A 14,080-nucleotide genomic window follows, 5' to 3' on the forward strand; every position below is an offset into this window, starting at 1 on the left:
GCCAATTATATGACTTGCCAAGTTGGTATTGTTAGCATGAATCAAAAGTGCCATGTGTTGTATCAGTCCAGCTTCGACAGCCTTGAAAGATTGTCGATGTCATGTGTACCGCCTGTCTCATGTCCTAGTCACAGAGATTGCCACCTGTCGTCTCAGCTGGTATCCAGAATATGCCAACCCACTATTCAATACGACTGATAGGCTATTCAATAACACCAACTGATGGTTGTTGAAGATTGTAGGCCCTGGCATAATTTGAGTGCCATAGTAAATACTCTAGATTAGAAGGTTTATATAATGGAGATTCATTTCCATTATAACATTTAGATTTTCCATTCAACCTATGAAAACGAGTTAAAATTGCACACAATATCACAATATATTATATACTACATTAACTGAATTGTTGTCACTGAAAACACGTATCATACACCAATATCAATCAGTATCCAAGTGCCTCTGTTGCTTCTGTCTCCCCCTCCGGTCCGCTAGCCTACGTCTCTCTCCTCTATTATTTTCCAGTCACTTTCTCTCAGTTTAAAATGGCGGCGTTGAGCAGCGCCGAGTCCCCACCGCCCGTCTTTAACGGAGACACCATGGACCGCGATCCGGAACGGGAGCGGGGACTGGACGAGTTGGGCGCCGGGCTGGACTCCACCTGCTCCGTGGGGATACCCGAATGTCCGCAAGACGAGGAGGTATGCAGCCGGGGTACCGGGGGTAGAGCTGAGCTCGGGGAGAGGGATTCTGAACGGAGGTGGCTGGATGGAAATCTTCAGGAAACACCGGCTGTAATATGGATCGTGGGGATGCATTGCAGGGGGCGAGACGATGCATAAAAATGTATATGATTACATCAAATATCGTGCCTTTGTCCACCAACATTAAACCCTTACATTGGGCATTTTTTTGTGTAACATCGGTGATCAATTTATATTCCCGTGTAATTCCGCGGACTCAGAGTTTATTTCAGGCCTGCCATATTTCATTGGATTTTCGCTGTATTTTTTCCAGGGCTTCTCACTGCAGCTGCAGCCGACGACAGGAGCTCGCCGTCCGCTAAAGCAGCTGCGATGATGCGGTAGCTCCTCCGGAGCCCGCTCTACCGCGTGCGAGCTCCTACGTATAAAAACATTTATCTTATGTTGACATGCAAAAATAACATCAGTTTCGATATAAGATATTATCTTAAAATCCACTAGGATTTTGGTGAATTATCTGCGATCACCGGGCCTGATAAATTGCTGGCTTGTCGGATGATAGCCATCAAACCCCGCTTTGTTGCCTCAACGTTCCTTAATTTGCTGCATTTTATTCAACATTGCAAATTGTACGTGGCTCATGGAGGAAAAGACCAGTCTTGCTTTGGCCTATCAGTGACACCGTGGGCCCAGTTAGACTGGGACGACACAAGCCAGCTAGATAACATTACTGTCACTGGCGATAATATTTTAAAAAGCTTAGCCTATATACTCCGTAACAGTAGATTGCATGAGGCATCAGCGTGTTTTGAAATAGTTGATTTTGACTAACACTGACCATAAATTTGATGCTAAAATTATCTCACAGCAATATTGAGCAATCGTTGGCATCATCGTCTATTGAGTTTTTAAACTTGAACCTCTGTAAAACGAAAATCCAATCATCTCCAGGTAACTTGTGGATTTTTGTGTAGTTAACTATGCTGTTGACGGCTGTTGGTTAGATGTGACAGGGCCCACAAGCCATTTAAAACATATCCATATAATTTGATCAATTAGCAATCTTAATTGGTTCAAGAGTTTAGTCTGAAAGGAGCAGGTAGGTCAAACCCTTCCTGAGCAGGTCGAGGAGAGCTATTTTTCACAATCCCTACTTGCTCATTGCGTTTTATAGATTTATAGCATATCAGATAAAGTTTAGAAAATTTGCCTTATCGACATGCTGTAAGCTAGGCCTGCAGGAATAAAGAAATGTGCATTCCCACAACTTAGTTTCTGTTACATAAGCCTGCAGGCCAACAGAACATGAATTATAGCCCAAGCTAGCAGAGTGGTCGCAGGCTTGCCTGGCTATTTGCAGATCTCACAAGCCAGGGTGGGGACTGAGAATGGCCCAGGGAATTTTCCCAGGCCCAGCTCTCACCTCGCCGAGTGTGTGTGTTCACCTCTCCGAGGTGTGTGTGTGTGTGTGTGTTTGTGTGTGAACACTGGTTTCTTCAGATCACTGACCGAGCTGTCTCGCACTCAGGGTGGGGCTGGAGGGAGGGACAAGGGAGGCTGCCCCACTCTCCAAAGTGCTGCCACCTTCCCCATTTTGAAGGATGAGGTGTGTGTAGGACCGTGTGCCTTTCATATTGAAGTAATGGCTGCCTTCTGTCTGCAGATATGGAATATCAAGCAGATGATAAAGTTGACACAGGAGCACTTGGAGGCGCTTCTCGACAAGTTTGGCGGCGAACACAATCCTCCGTCCATATATCTGGAGGTGAGTGGGAAAGACTAACATCTTACTGCTGAGCGCCTGTGTTTCTGAAGTGTTTCAGAGGAAAACCGCTACCCCCCCAGGACTGGCCTGTCGCTACAGTTTCATTTCAAAAGTCCCAATTGATTTCTAGGTCGGTGCTCCTACTCTTAAGGCCTCGATATACTGTGTACTCCGGTTTTCGTACGTGTACGTATGTAGGCTACTACGTACATAGACTCTACGCAAGCAGCATTGTTCACATACTCCACTGTGGACCTTTATGTCTAAATGGATGTTTAAAACTATGTCTAGTAGGAGCTAGGTAAGTTTAAAAACTATGTCCACTAGGAGGGAGGTCAGTTTAAAAGCTATGTCTACTAGGAGGCCCTGCGACATACTAGCGTCATGTCCAGTACTTGTACATCAAGCTCACTCACGCTAAGGAATCAGGAGATGGGCTCCTGCCCTATGGGCCACTAGGCTCGAGAGCCATTGGTTCTCATGGCTACTTACGAGGAGGCAGGTCAGCAACAACTGAAACTTTTCTTTGCACTCTGTCCTCGCTCAGGTTTCAAACGTGGCCAATTTCTCGTCAACTATTCAGGCGCGCATACTCATCGCAGCGCAGCGGCGCCAACGTCACATCGATCCCTACGTTTGTAGTTGCGGACCGGCGCGCATAACGCCTCTTCGATATTCACCGGCATTGTGTACTGCTACAGTACTTCCTGTTCCCATCTGGCAGAACGTCAGAGGACCTTTGGTATACCCCCCCCGCGGTTTCTGTCGCCTTGCGCGTGCGTACACTCAAGTCCTAGGGAGACGTGCACAAACGTCAAACGACATGCGACAGCTGTCCTGCGTCTGCGTACACATACTTGGCGTGAAATATATTTCAGCCTTTAAGGTGCTTTTTTTTTAATTTTTAAATGAGGACCAGTGCTATGCCAGTTAGGGGTTACTACTACTTAGGACTGCTATGTGTAGCCCTTGTGTGAGCAGTGTCGCGCTGTCTTCTGTCCCCAGGCCTATGAGGAGTACACCAGCAAGCTGGACGCCCTCCAGCAGAGGGAGCAGCAGCTCCTGGAGGCCATGGGCAACGGCGCAGACTTCTCCTGCTCCTCCCCCGCGCACGCCCTGCCGTCGGAGGCCCAGGCCTTCCCCGCCGCCCCCAACACCCTGGCCGTCCTGCAGACGCCGGTCGACGGCGCACGCGCCAACCCCCGCTCCCCCCAGAAGCCCATCGTCAGGGTGTTCCTGCCCAACAAACAGAGGACTGTGGTAGGTCAGGCATCGGCGGGGAGGGGGGGGGGGGAGTTGGCGGGGCGGTGGGGGGGGTTTACACACCTACAGAGGGGATAGCCAGAGGGGTAGTGCAGAGGCTTGCGAGAGTCGTCTCGAGTCGTTTGTTTCCAGGTCATCGTGCTCGCGTACGACGCCTCTGTGTTTGTGCTGCCTCAGCCAAGTCTCATTTCATCAACGTATGACCGTTAGGCCACACAGCCTTTCGTAAATATTTCATGACCTGTGTATTTCAGTAGTGCGTGCGTGGACTGTAATATCCTTTTCCTCTGCTATGAGGAAAGTCTTTGTCGAGGTGCGACCGTGCCTACACACGGGTGCGCCTTGAAATAAATGACTTGCCAACCGAACTATGACCTAGGGTTCCGACGCCACAGACGCGGTTACCAACGGCACGTTCGCTGACGTGGGTCTCTGTCACGGCGCCTCAGTTCCTCCCGAGAAATTGCTGTTTTCTCAGGGTTTTCCCCCTCCGCCATCTTGGAGAGCAGAGTGAGGCCAGGGGAGTGAGTGGATGTAGGTGACCTCCTTTAGTTTGATCAGACACACTCACACTCACAGTGGGAAGGTGGGGGGCTTTCAGATAGACGCCTGGAGAAACTGGGAGTAAAGAAATCACCTCTGACAAGGTATCCAATAATGTCTCCACACATTGTTTGCAGAGGCATTAGACTATGGATTTGGATTTGAACCTAGTGTTTACCACGATTGGGGAAAGGTCCACTTCCAGTTATTGATGCTGTGTGTGTGCGTGTGTCTGTGTGTGCGTGTGTGTGTGTGTGTGCGCGCCTGTGTCTGTGTACATGTGTGTCTGTGTGCGTCTGTGTGTGTGTGTGTGCGTTCGCGTGTGTGTGTGTGTGTGTGCGTGCGTGCGTGTGTGTGCGCGCGCGCGTGTGTGTGTGTGTGTGTATCCCAGGTGCCGGCCCGCTGTGGGATGACTGTCAGAGACTCTCTGAAGAAGGCTTTGATGATGAGGGGACTCATACCAGAGTGCTGCGCCGTCTACAGGATACAAGATGGGTGAGGGCCACACACACACACACACACACACACACACACACACACACACACACACTGTTGTTAGTGCTCTACTCTACATAGTCTTTTTACTTTTACCATCTCTGCCTGTGACCCCAGTCCACATTTACCAGTGAAGCACCTTTTTTCTACTGTACCATACTGTCGTCAAGTCTACTGTTCCATACTGTCCTCAACACAGTATACTATACCATACTGTCCTCAACACAGTCTACTGTTCCATACTGTCCTCAACACAGTTTACTGTTCCATACTGTCCTCAACACAGTCTACTGTTCCATACTGTCCTCAACACAGTCTACTGTTCCATACTGTCCTCAACACAGTCTACTGTTCCATACTGTCCTCAACACAGTTTACTGCTCCATACTGTCCTCAACACAGTCTACTGTTCCATACTGTCCTCAACACAGTCTACTGTTCCATACTGTCCTCAACACAGTCTACTGTTCCATACTGTCCTCAACACAGTCTACTGTTCCATACTGTCCTCAACACAGTCTACTGTTCCATACTGTCCTCAACACAGTTTACTGTTCCATACTGTCCTCAACACAGTTTACTGTTCCATACTGTTCTCAGACTCAACACAGTCTACTTTACTGGGAGGTGAATGGTCCAGCAGGTGTTCAGTGGATATTCCACTTCACCACAACCCAAACCACCAACTCTCCATCTGAAAACCCTCCCCTTCCTGTTAACAGAGAGAAGAAGCCCATTGGCTGGGACACGGACATCTCCTGGCTAACAGGGGAGGAGCTACACGTGGAAGTGCTGGAGAACGTTCCGCTGACGACGCACAACTTTGTGAGTCTGTGACTCTCATCTGGGATCAGGGCACAGTGGAGGGAGGGAGGGAGGGAGGGCCTTGTCACTGTGACGCCCAGCGTTAATGGCCTAGGACCACAGGTCAGGCTGTTCAGTCCTTGACTTATGGGACAAATGTTTTGTTTGTCTTTCTGAATTAAGGGCATGTCAATACAGGACGGACTGTTGGTGCTTGACTCTTTTTAAACCTTCAGACTCTTTGAAGATAGAGAGAAGAGAGAAGTTCCAATTCATCACATTTCACACGGCAGCGCTTCTCCCTGCCACAGCGCACTGAACATAAATCAACCCAGAACACCCAGGTGCTGAATGTGTGTTTTAAGAAAACAAACTAAACCTGTGTGTGTGTGTGCGGGTGTGTGTGCGGGTGTGTGTGCGGGTGCGTGCGTGCGTGTGCGTGTGTGTGCGTGTGCGCCGTGTCATTCTGTAACCGACAGGTGAGGAAGACATTCTTCACCCTGGCCTTCTGCGACTTCTGCCGGAAGCTTCTGTTCCAGGGCTTCCGCTGCCAGACCTGCGGATACAAGTTCCATCAGCGCTGCAGCACCGAGGTGCCCCTCATGTGTGTCAACTACGACCAGCTGGAGTAAGTCACACCCACGGACAGGCACAGGGGTCAAGGGTCAAAAACCGTTATGGCACACTCTCTAGACAGACTAATAATAAATAATAGGGCCACAAGACATCGCGATATGAAAGCGAGATACCGCGATATAAAAGCGATATACATCGTCCCGTTAGAAAACCTGTCATGTTTTTTTACTCGTATAAAATGACTGGGTAGCCAGAAAAGCGCTGTGCAAACATTACAATATGGAACTATAGAGCAAATAACAGCATTGTTTTGTGTTTTTCAAATAAGACATTTTTTTCAGTCATATATTCATCAAGTTTTGTCAAAAATACCGATATCGTGAACCCGATATCATGTATCGTGAGATTATTGTATCATCACACCCCTAACAAATAATAGACGTTATAATAAAAATAATTATTTATAAAGCACTTTTTATCGTTAGACAGTCTCAAAGGGCTGAGGGCTGGTTTCTCCAGCCGTTAGTTTGCTCAGACGTCTCCTAAACCCCCCTTCTCTACCTGCAGCTTGTTGCTGGTGTCCAAGTTCTTTGAGCACCACCCCATCACCCAGGAGGAGATGTCCTCGGAGGGAACCACCCCCGTGTCCGAGGTCTGCCCCTCACTGCCGCCCTCCGACTCTGCCGGGTGAGACCCCCCCCCCGCCTGCTCCCCCCTGCTCCCACTGCAGGCCAAGATGGAGGGAGGCTGAGAGAGAGATGGAGGGAGAGAAAGAGGGGGAGAGGGATGGGAGAGAGATGGGAGGGAGAGGGGTAGAGAGATGGGAGGGAGAGGAGGGAGAGGGGGAGAGGAGGGAGAGAGGGAGAGAGTCATGCTGGCTTATTGTGATGCACCCCTGGGTCTCATTTAGCTGTGGATGCCCGGGGACTTGGATGATTATTAGCTTACTCGGCTGCTGGCTTCCTGCTCGGGACTATAATCATCTATCTGGAACACCGTCTCCCTTCCCCCCTGACTTCTGGCTCCTCCCCTCTAACCTGGGTGTCCCCACCCCCGCCCCCCCAGGTCCCTGTGTCACGCCAGCGTGTCTCCGTCCAAGTCCATCCCCATCCCCCAGAGCTTCCGGCCAGGGGAGGAGGACCACCGCAACCAGTTCGGCCAGAGGGACCGCTCCTCTTCCGCCCCCAACGTCCACATCAACACCATCGAGCCCGTCAACATCGACGTGAGTCCTCCCAGCCCCCCCACCCCCTGCCCTTTCGCATACAATGATGCCCCTTCCCCCCCAATGGTGACACGTGGAAGTGTTTGTTTATATTTTTTTCATTTCATTTTCATTTCAAACCTTTAATTCAACTTGTTAAGACACTGTGGGCCGAATAATGTGGTAGTTTGATATTCGAAGTTCAATTCAGTATTCAGAGCTGCTTTTTATTTATTTTTTGGAACAAAACTTCGCAAAAGTAGCACAAGCTACAATACATTTTTTCTAGGCCTAGTTTTTCTCTTAAAATTTCGGATGCTGCAGGTAGGCCTGATCCACGTAGCCTTGGAGCGCTGCACGCCCACTGCTCCCCACGGAGCCTTTGGCTGGAGGTAGAGATGCGCAGTGTGGGAACATTTTTAATCAACAGATGGTTTTGTTTTGTTGTTTTTTTTAAGATCTGTGCCAAATATGCGACCAGAAATTGGAATATCACGGAGTAATGACAAATTTGATAAATTATCTCAAACATTAGGCCTATGCACATTGCGGATAGGCCCCTCGGTAGGCTATGCTATGCGTTAGGCCTATGCTAGAATTTGTTCTTTGCTGGTCACCGGTAGCGGTAGGCCTAATAATATAGTGTACAGTTCTGCCACCTATTGGTAGCCTGGAAGCCACTTTCTCGCAGAAAAGTACAGTCTGGACTTCTAGCCGCCCAGAAGGATTTCAGTGGGCGGGAGTACTTCTTCAGCCAGCGTAACTTTTGCCAAATCTAGTCGGAAGAACGGCGAAAACGTCTTTTACTCCAAGAAATTCCACTAGTGCGTACTCTTGTTAATTGTTGATATTGAGTCTATTTCTGCCATAACTGCCCTTATGGCTGTGTTCATTCTACTAACGTTACCACGGGAGACTTGTTTTGCCAACGGACCGTTTCATTTTCACGCATCAACTACTGCGTCCCCACTGGGGGGCAGAATAGCATTTAGGGCGCAGTCCCCGATTGGCCCGGTTACAATGTAACTTCTGGAAATCGATGTGGATGAGAAGAATTCCCAACGGATCCGTGGAGAGCAGAATGTGAGCTCATGTGATCAGGATTCAGGATGTTGACGCCAGGCTAACCTATTGGATCCATTTCGATTTTTTCGAGAACGATTTACTCCAGTACTCATTCGGGAACGCCAACGAGTATGGAAAGCCTGTGAAACGGTATCCGGGACGGCCATGCCGCCCGGGCGTTGGTGTGGAGACGAGCAGGGACGTCGTGTCCTGCGTAGATAACCGGCTGTAACGCGGCTGTTCTCTCGTACCGACGCGTGTTGCTATCCAGTGTGCTCATATTTTATAATCAAAGCTCTGGTCTAGAGGTCCCGTACTTCGCTGCGTCTCCTGTGCCGTTTCAGTGTCCTCGTTCACCCCCCCCCCCCTCTCTCCTCTGTTGCAGGACCTGATTCGAGACCAGGGTTTACCGAGGTCGGACGGAGGTAAGACCGACGTCACGCCAGGGGCCCTCGCATGCCCGCTCTGCGGCCCCGCCTCCCATCCCGCGTCTGTGTTCTCTCTCTCTCTTTCTCTCTCTCTCTCTGTCTTCTAGCCAGGGCCCCTGCGTTCAGCTACTGCTCAGCTCAGCAGTGACCCTGCGAGGTCTGCTAAAGCCGTCCTCCAGACCGGATACAAACAGATCCGTCAAATCCACGACACGACTTCGTTTGACCTGCTTACGAAGCGACTCCCGTGCCCTTTTTTTAAGAAGGATACGGACACCTCCCCTTTAAGAGCCTCTAGGCACTGACTCGGGCTCCTCCGCCCCTTTAAGGGCGCAGCGGTGCGTGCTGACCGGGTGGAGTTTGAGAGAGAGGGAGTGGGGGGAGGGGGGTCGGTTGAGTCGAGCTGGGCTTAGGGCCAGTGATCCTGTGTCTGTCTCTCTCCCCCCTGCAGCCCCCCCGACCCACCCCGCCCGCAGCCTGAGGAGGCACCGAACACGGACCTCAAGCCCCCTCCTATACTCCTGCCCCAATGACATAGTGTTTGATTTTGAGCCCGAGCCCGTGTTCCGAGGTATCTAGGCCTCTGTGTGTTTGTGTATGTGTGCGCGTGCGTGTGTCCTCCTCCTCCCCCAACAACCACCCCCCCCCCCCACACAACCCCTGTTCCGCATCCACAGTGTGTGTCAATCTCTCTATCGTCACGTCTCTCTCTTTCTATCTCTCTCTCACACACACACACACACGCGCTTTCTAGATCCCACACATAAACCCCGTGGCCCCCACCACAACGATCTCGTGGGAGTGTTGCACAGACAGCCCGGCCAGAGAACAGATTCATTTAGCCGTGGTGCATTATTATCGCCCATATCAGGTTTTTACCAGTTATTGTCAAGTGTCAGACAGCCTATGCTATGATAATGTTACAATAATTCAATACAGTAGCGATACTGTCCGGTGCCGAAGTGCTTCGGTGATTTGAGATTAATTTCCGTCAGCCGTAGTGAGTCAGTATGTTATCTTACCGTAGCGCTCGACTTCCCACCGGCACACCCCACGGAACCAGACACCCCATCGCCCGTCCCGGCGACGCCCTCTCCTCACACTGCATGCGGCGTGCTACCTCTCCTCACCCCCCTCCCGCCACGAGGGCACGGACACAGACGCCTCAACCCACCCCCCACCTCTGGCCTCTCCCTCTTTCACTCCTTCCTCGCGCTCCTCTCCTCTCTCGCCTTCTTTCCTGCCCGCCGCTTCCTGTCATCCTCATCTTTTTTTGTGTTTGTTTCTCTTCCCGCCCCGGCCCCCCCCCCACTCCACTCCTAGGGTCTGCGGCGGGACTGTCAGCCACGCCCCCCGCCTCCCTGCCCGGCTCGCTGACCAACGTGAAGGCGCCGCAGAAGTCGCCGTGCCCGCAGCGGGAGCGCAAGTCGTCGTCTTCGTCCGAGGACCGCAATAAGATGGTGAGGGGCTTCGCTACGGGACCACCCCCCCCCCCCCCCCCAATCCTCATACAGCTGATCTAGGTTCAGCGGTTAATATCGGTGCACTGATGTGTTTTTTTTTTAGGAAACCGCAACTTTAAACACGACACAATGCAGTGTGAAATCTCCTCATTCTGGAAGTGCATTAAACATACATTATGAAGAGTTTGGTTGCAAAACACGATAAACATAGATTTTTCACATTCACATTTTACACTAATGCATACTATACTATAATAAATACTATAATACTACTAATAGGTACCTTTATCAATGTGTGAACTATTTCTGTCATCAGATTAAGATGACCCATTTTTGTTATACATTAAAATGTTTGTCCACAAAATGCTGCGATATCTTAAACATTAATGTCAAATAACCGACTTTTACGAATTACCGATTCATCGTTTTGCAACCAAACTCCATATACTATACTAGGTTCCGGCGTGTTAGACCCTAAAGTGACTGTGGTTTCCTGGACAGAAAACCTTGGGGAGGCGGGACTCCAGCGATGACTGGGAGATCCCCGAGGGCCAGATCACGCTGGGCCAGAGGATCGGCTCCGGGTCGTTCGGAACCGTGTTCAAGGGGAAGTGGCACGGTAGGGTCGACGTCGCGCTCATCTCCCTTCCCTCCTTACCACTCGACCTGCCTTCCTTTGGAGAAACCACTGATCTGCACAATGACTGGATTGGTAACAGCCGAGCTGAGGCGCTCGTGCTTTCACCCGTCAAATGATGTTAGATCAGAGATTACCTCATGGAAGGGAGGATGGAAAGAGATCTTTTTTAGAGTGTTCAAACTGGGTCATGGATGGCTAATTGCTGTGCTTGTGTGTGTGTGTGTGTGTGTGTGTGTGTGTGTTTGTGCGTGTGTGAGAGAGAAGTATGTACTAGGGGAGTATTAAAGTTCCCTCTCTTCACAGGTGATGTGGCTGTCAAGATGTTGAATGTCACCGCTCCCACTCCACAGCAACTACAGGCCTTCAAGAATGAAGTGGGAGTCCTCAGGTCAGACCCCATCTACAGCTGACCTTTACCATTAGCTACTGCCGCCGAGTCCCATCTCGGCGTGTATGTTCTCGTTACCAAAAAAAGCGGTTATCTCGTGTCTTACGCGTGTCACAGATAACCATCAGATGGTTTGCGGCGAGAGTTGAAATATGTCACGCTCGTCCCCAAACAGGAAAACGCGTCATGTCAACATCCTGCTGTTCATGGGCTACACCACCAAGCCCCAGCTGGCCATCGTGACCCAGTGGTGCGAGGGCTCCAGCCTGTACCACCACCTGCACATCATCGAGACCAAGTTTGAGATGATCAAGCTGATCGACATCGCCCGGCAGACCGCGCAGGGCATGGAGTGAGTGGCGGAGCCCCGTGCGTGCGCACGCACGGCACACACACACACACTTTTGCACTCACTTTTGCACTCGCATGTTCAAACATGCACACTTTTGCAATCCACCCCACACACATACACACTTTCACTCACGCACACACGAAAACGCACACTTTCACTCACACAACATACACACTTTCACTCACACACATTCTCATCGACACACACACTTTCACTCACACACAGTCATGCACTGTATCTGATTGTCACGATGCAGTGGAGTGTAGACAGGGGAGGAGTCAGGCGAGGGCACAGAGCTGTCAGTAGCTGTTGGTTATTCTTACTGTTGTCTTTTGGTTCATGTCTAAACACTGTAGCGTTATGTGTACATACAAACGGGCGGAATGACCTTCAAACAGCGTTTGTCTAGTTAAGTCACTACACCACCGCACACTCCCAACTCAAACAAAACTTGGACAACCAATAGCTTTGTACACAATGTCCTCTTTATTCACAAGCTCAAATATTTTCGGGGTCTTTTTTTTTTTTTTTTTTTTTTTTTTTTTTAAGTGTTTGGCCGTACATTGTCATGGCAAGGTGAAGCCATTTCCCTCGCCACAACCCCAGACGAGAGAAGCTTAAATGTTTTTGCTGACGGTGTGTTTTCCCCCCCCCCAGCTACCTGCACGCCAAATCCATCATCCACAGAGACCTGAAGAGCAACAGTATCCTTCCTGACACAACTCGCCCTCACAAGCCAGCTAGCGATCTCTCACCGACGCCTCACCTGCACAAACCACTTTGACGAGCAAAATTCCGTCATTACTTGTTCCTTTCATAACATAACTGTGTCTCGTTGCTGTCTACCCCGACCTAGTATACACAGATACACACATCTGCGGATGAGGGGTCATCCTCTGGCAGGGTTTATCAACGAACTCGGAGGTCCGGTAGCGTTGTAGGATCGGTCCCCGCACGGATCGCTCGTCACGTTCTAGAGCAGGCATTCCCAAACTGTGAGGCGGGCCTCCCCTGGGGGGCCCCAAAGAAATTCAGGGGATGCGCGGAGGGATGGTTAGGGAAAAAAAAGAAGGAAAAACATGTTTTTTTTTTTTTTGAATGTCTATGGTTTTTATGAATGAAACGTGATTTTAAAGGTCAGAAGATCAAAATAAATAACGGGAGAGATGTATACTAAATTTGTGGATAGTGCAGAGAGAGCCTCCCCCTGCAGGCATGAATGTATACGCGAAAACGTCATAACGTTAACTAGCAACAGGTGCCACCGAGCTAACTTAGCTGTGTAACGTTATGGGCTAGCTAACGCTGCCTTGCATAATGGACAAATTTGGGGGGTTGGGGGGCCGCGGTGTGTCACTGTTTTCAGAGGGGAGGCCCACATTGATGGAGTTTGGGAACCCATGCTCTAGAGGTTTGCGTCCTCAACCCCCTCTCAGACATCTTCCTGCACGAGGACCTGACGGTGAAGATCGGCGACTTCGGCCTGGCCACGGTGAAGTCCCGCTGGAGCGGGTCCCATCAGTTTGAGCAGCTCTCCGGCTCCATCCTGTGGATGGTGAGTGCGCCTGCGCGTCTGCGCCCAAGTCCGTCCGGCTGCCGTGCCTCCCAGACCGGATAGACGGGGAGGATCTCACCTGATCTGAAAGGAACAGGTGCTCCGGTCCACTCGTGGGCGAGCTTGTTGCGAAGGAGAGAACACGAGAGGCGAAAATTTGAGCCAGGGCCCTATTTTGCGGACCAATGAGTCAGACTCACAAAAGTCTGAAATATCACATAATGCATTGTTCACAGGGTCTTCTCTGAAAATATTTTATTTTGGTCATCAGTATAATAATTGAATTGAGTAGTATTGGATGGATAGATATGAACTTTAATAATCTCTCTAGGAGGAAATTTGGCGTTTCAGCACTGGGAAATTACAGAAAAAGGTTGGAAATGCAGAATACAGAATGTACGTAGTAACGAATAAGCATAAAAAGTACAAGGTTTTTATACATCTATACCGTACAGCATGTGTAAAATATAGAATATGCACGTACATACATCCAGACTGTATAGGTCTGACTACCGAGTCTTACGGTAGACTTTGTTGTGGCCTGACTAGTTTTACTCGGCAGAGTTGGGACTGCTAAGATGTCGCCCCCTCTCTCTGTCGCCCCCTGCAGGCTCCCGAGGTGATCCGTCTGCAGGACAAGAACCCCTACAGCTTCCAGTCGGACGTCTACGCCTTCGGCATCGTGCTGTACGAGCTCATGTCCGGGGCGCTGCCCTACTCCAACATCAACAACCGTGACCAGGTGAGCCAGACTGGGACTCTCCCCGGGTATCCCCGGATCTGGTAGGGGGCGGATTGGTAACACCTGTGCGGAGGAGCACATGCTTTTATCTATCCC

The 14,080-nt window shown here is 50.3% G+C and overlaps 1 protein-coding gene across 1 annotated transcript in view; it reads left to right on the top strand.

Moving 5' to 3' along the window:
- The first annotated feature begins 527 nt into the window (after positions 1-527).
- braf (B-Raf proto-oncogene, serine/threonine kinase) overlaps positions 528-14,080 on the top strand; it is a 19,945-nt gene continuing 6,392 nt past the window's right edge. The window contains exons 1-16 of the mRNA XM_084448181.1: positions 528-698; positions 2,365-2,466; positions 3,472-3,726; positions 4,664-4,767; positions 5,490-5,592; positions 6,051-6,199; positions 6,715-6,834; positions 7,213-7,372; positions 8,802-8,841; positions 10,168-10,304; positions 10,809-10,926; positions 11,251-11,335; positions 11,511-11,687; positions 12,345-12,391; positions 13,124-13,242; positions 13,853-13,984. Coding sequence (XP_084304307.1) covers positions 543-698; positions 2,365-2,466; positions 3,472-3,726; positions 4,664-4,767; positions 5,490-5,592; positions 6,051-6,199; positions 6,715-6,834; positions 7,213-7,372; positions 8,802-8,841; positions 10,168-10,304; positions 10,809-10,926; positions 11,251-11,335; positions 11,511-11,687; positions 12,345-12,391; positions 13,124-13,242; positions 13,853-13,984 — 2,004 coding nt within the window. The 5' untranslated portion in view covers positions 528-542. The remainder of the gene's footprint in view (positions 699-2,364; positions 2,467-3,471; positions 3,727-4,663; positions 4,768-5,489; positions 5,593-6,050; positions 6,200-6,714; positions 6,835-7,212; positions 7,373-8,801; positions 8,842-10,167; positions 10,305-10,808; positions 10,927-11,250; positions 11,336-11,510; positions 11,688-12,344; positions 12,392-13,123; positions 13,243-13,852; positions 13,985-14,080) is intronic.

Source organism: Borostomias antarcticus, assembly GCF_949987555.1.
Source record: "Borostomias antarcticus genome assembly, chromosome: 13".
In the NCBI taxonomy this organism is placed as follows: Eukaryota; Metazoa; Chordata; class Actinopteri; order Stomiiformes; family Stomiidae; genus Borostomias; species Borostomias antarcticus.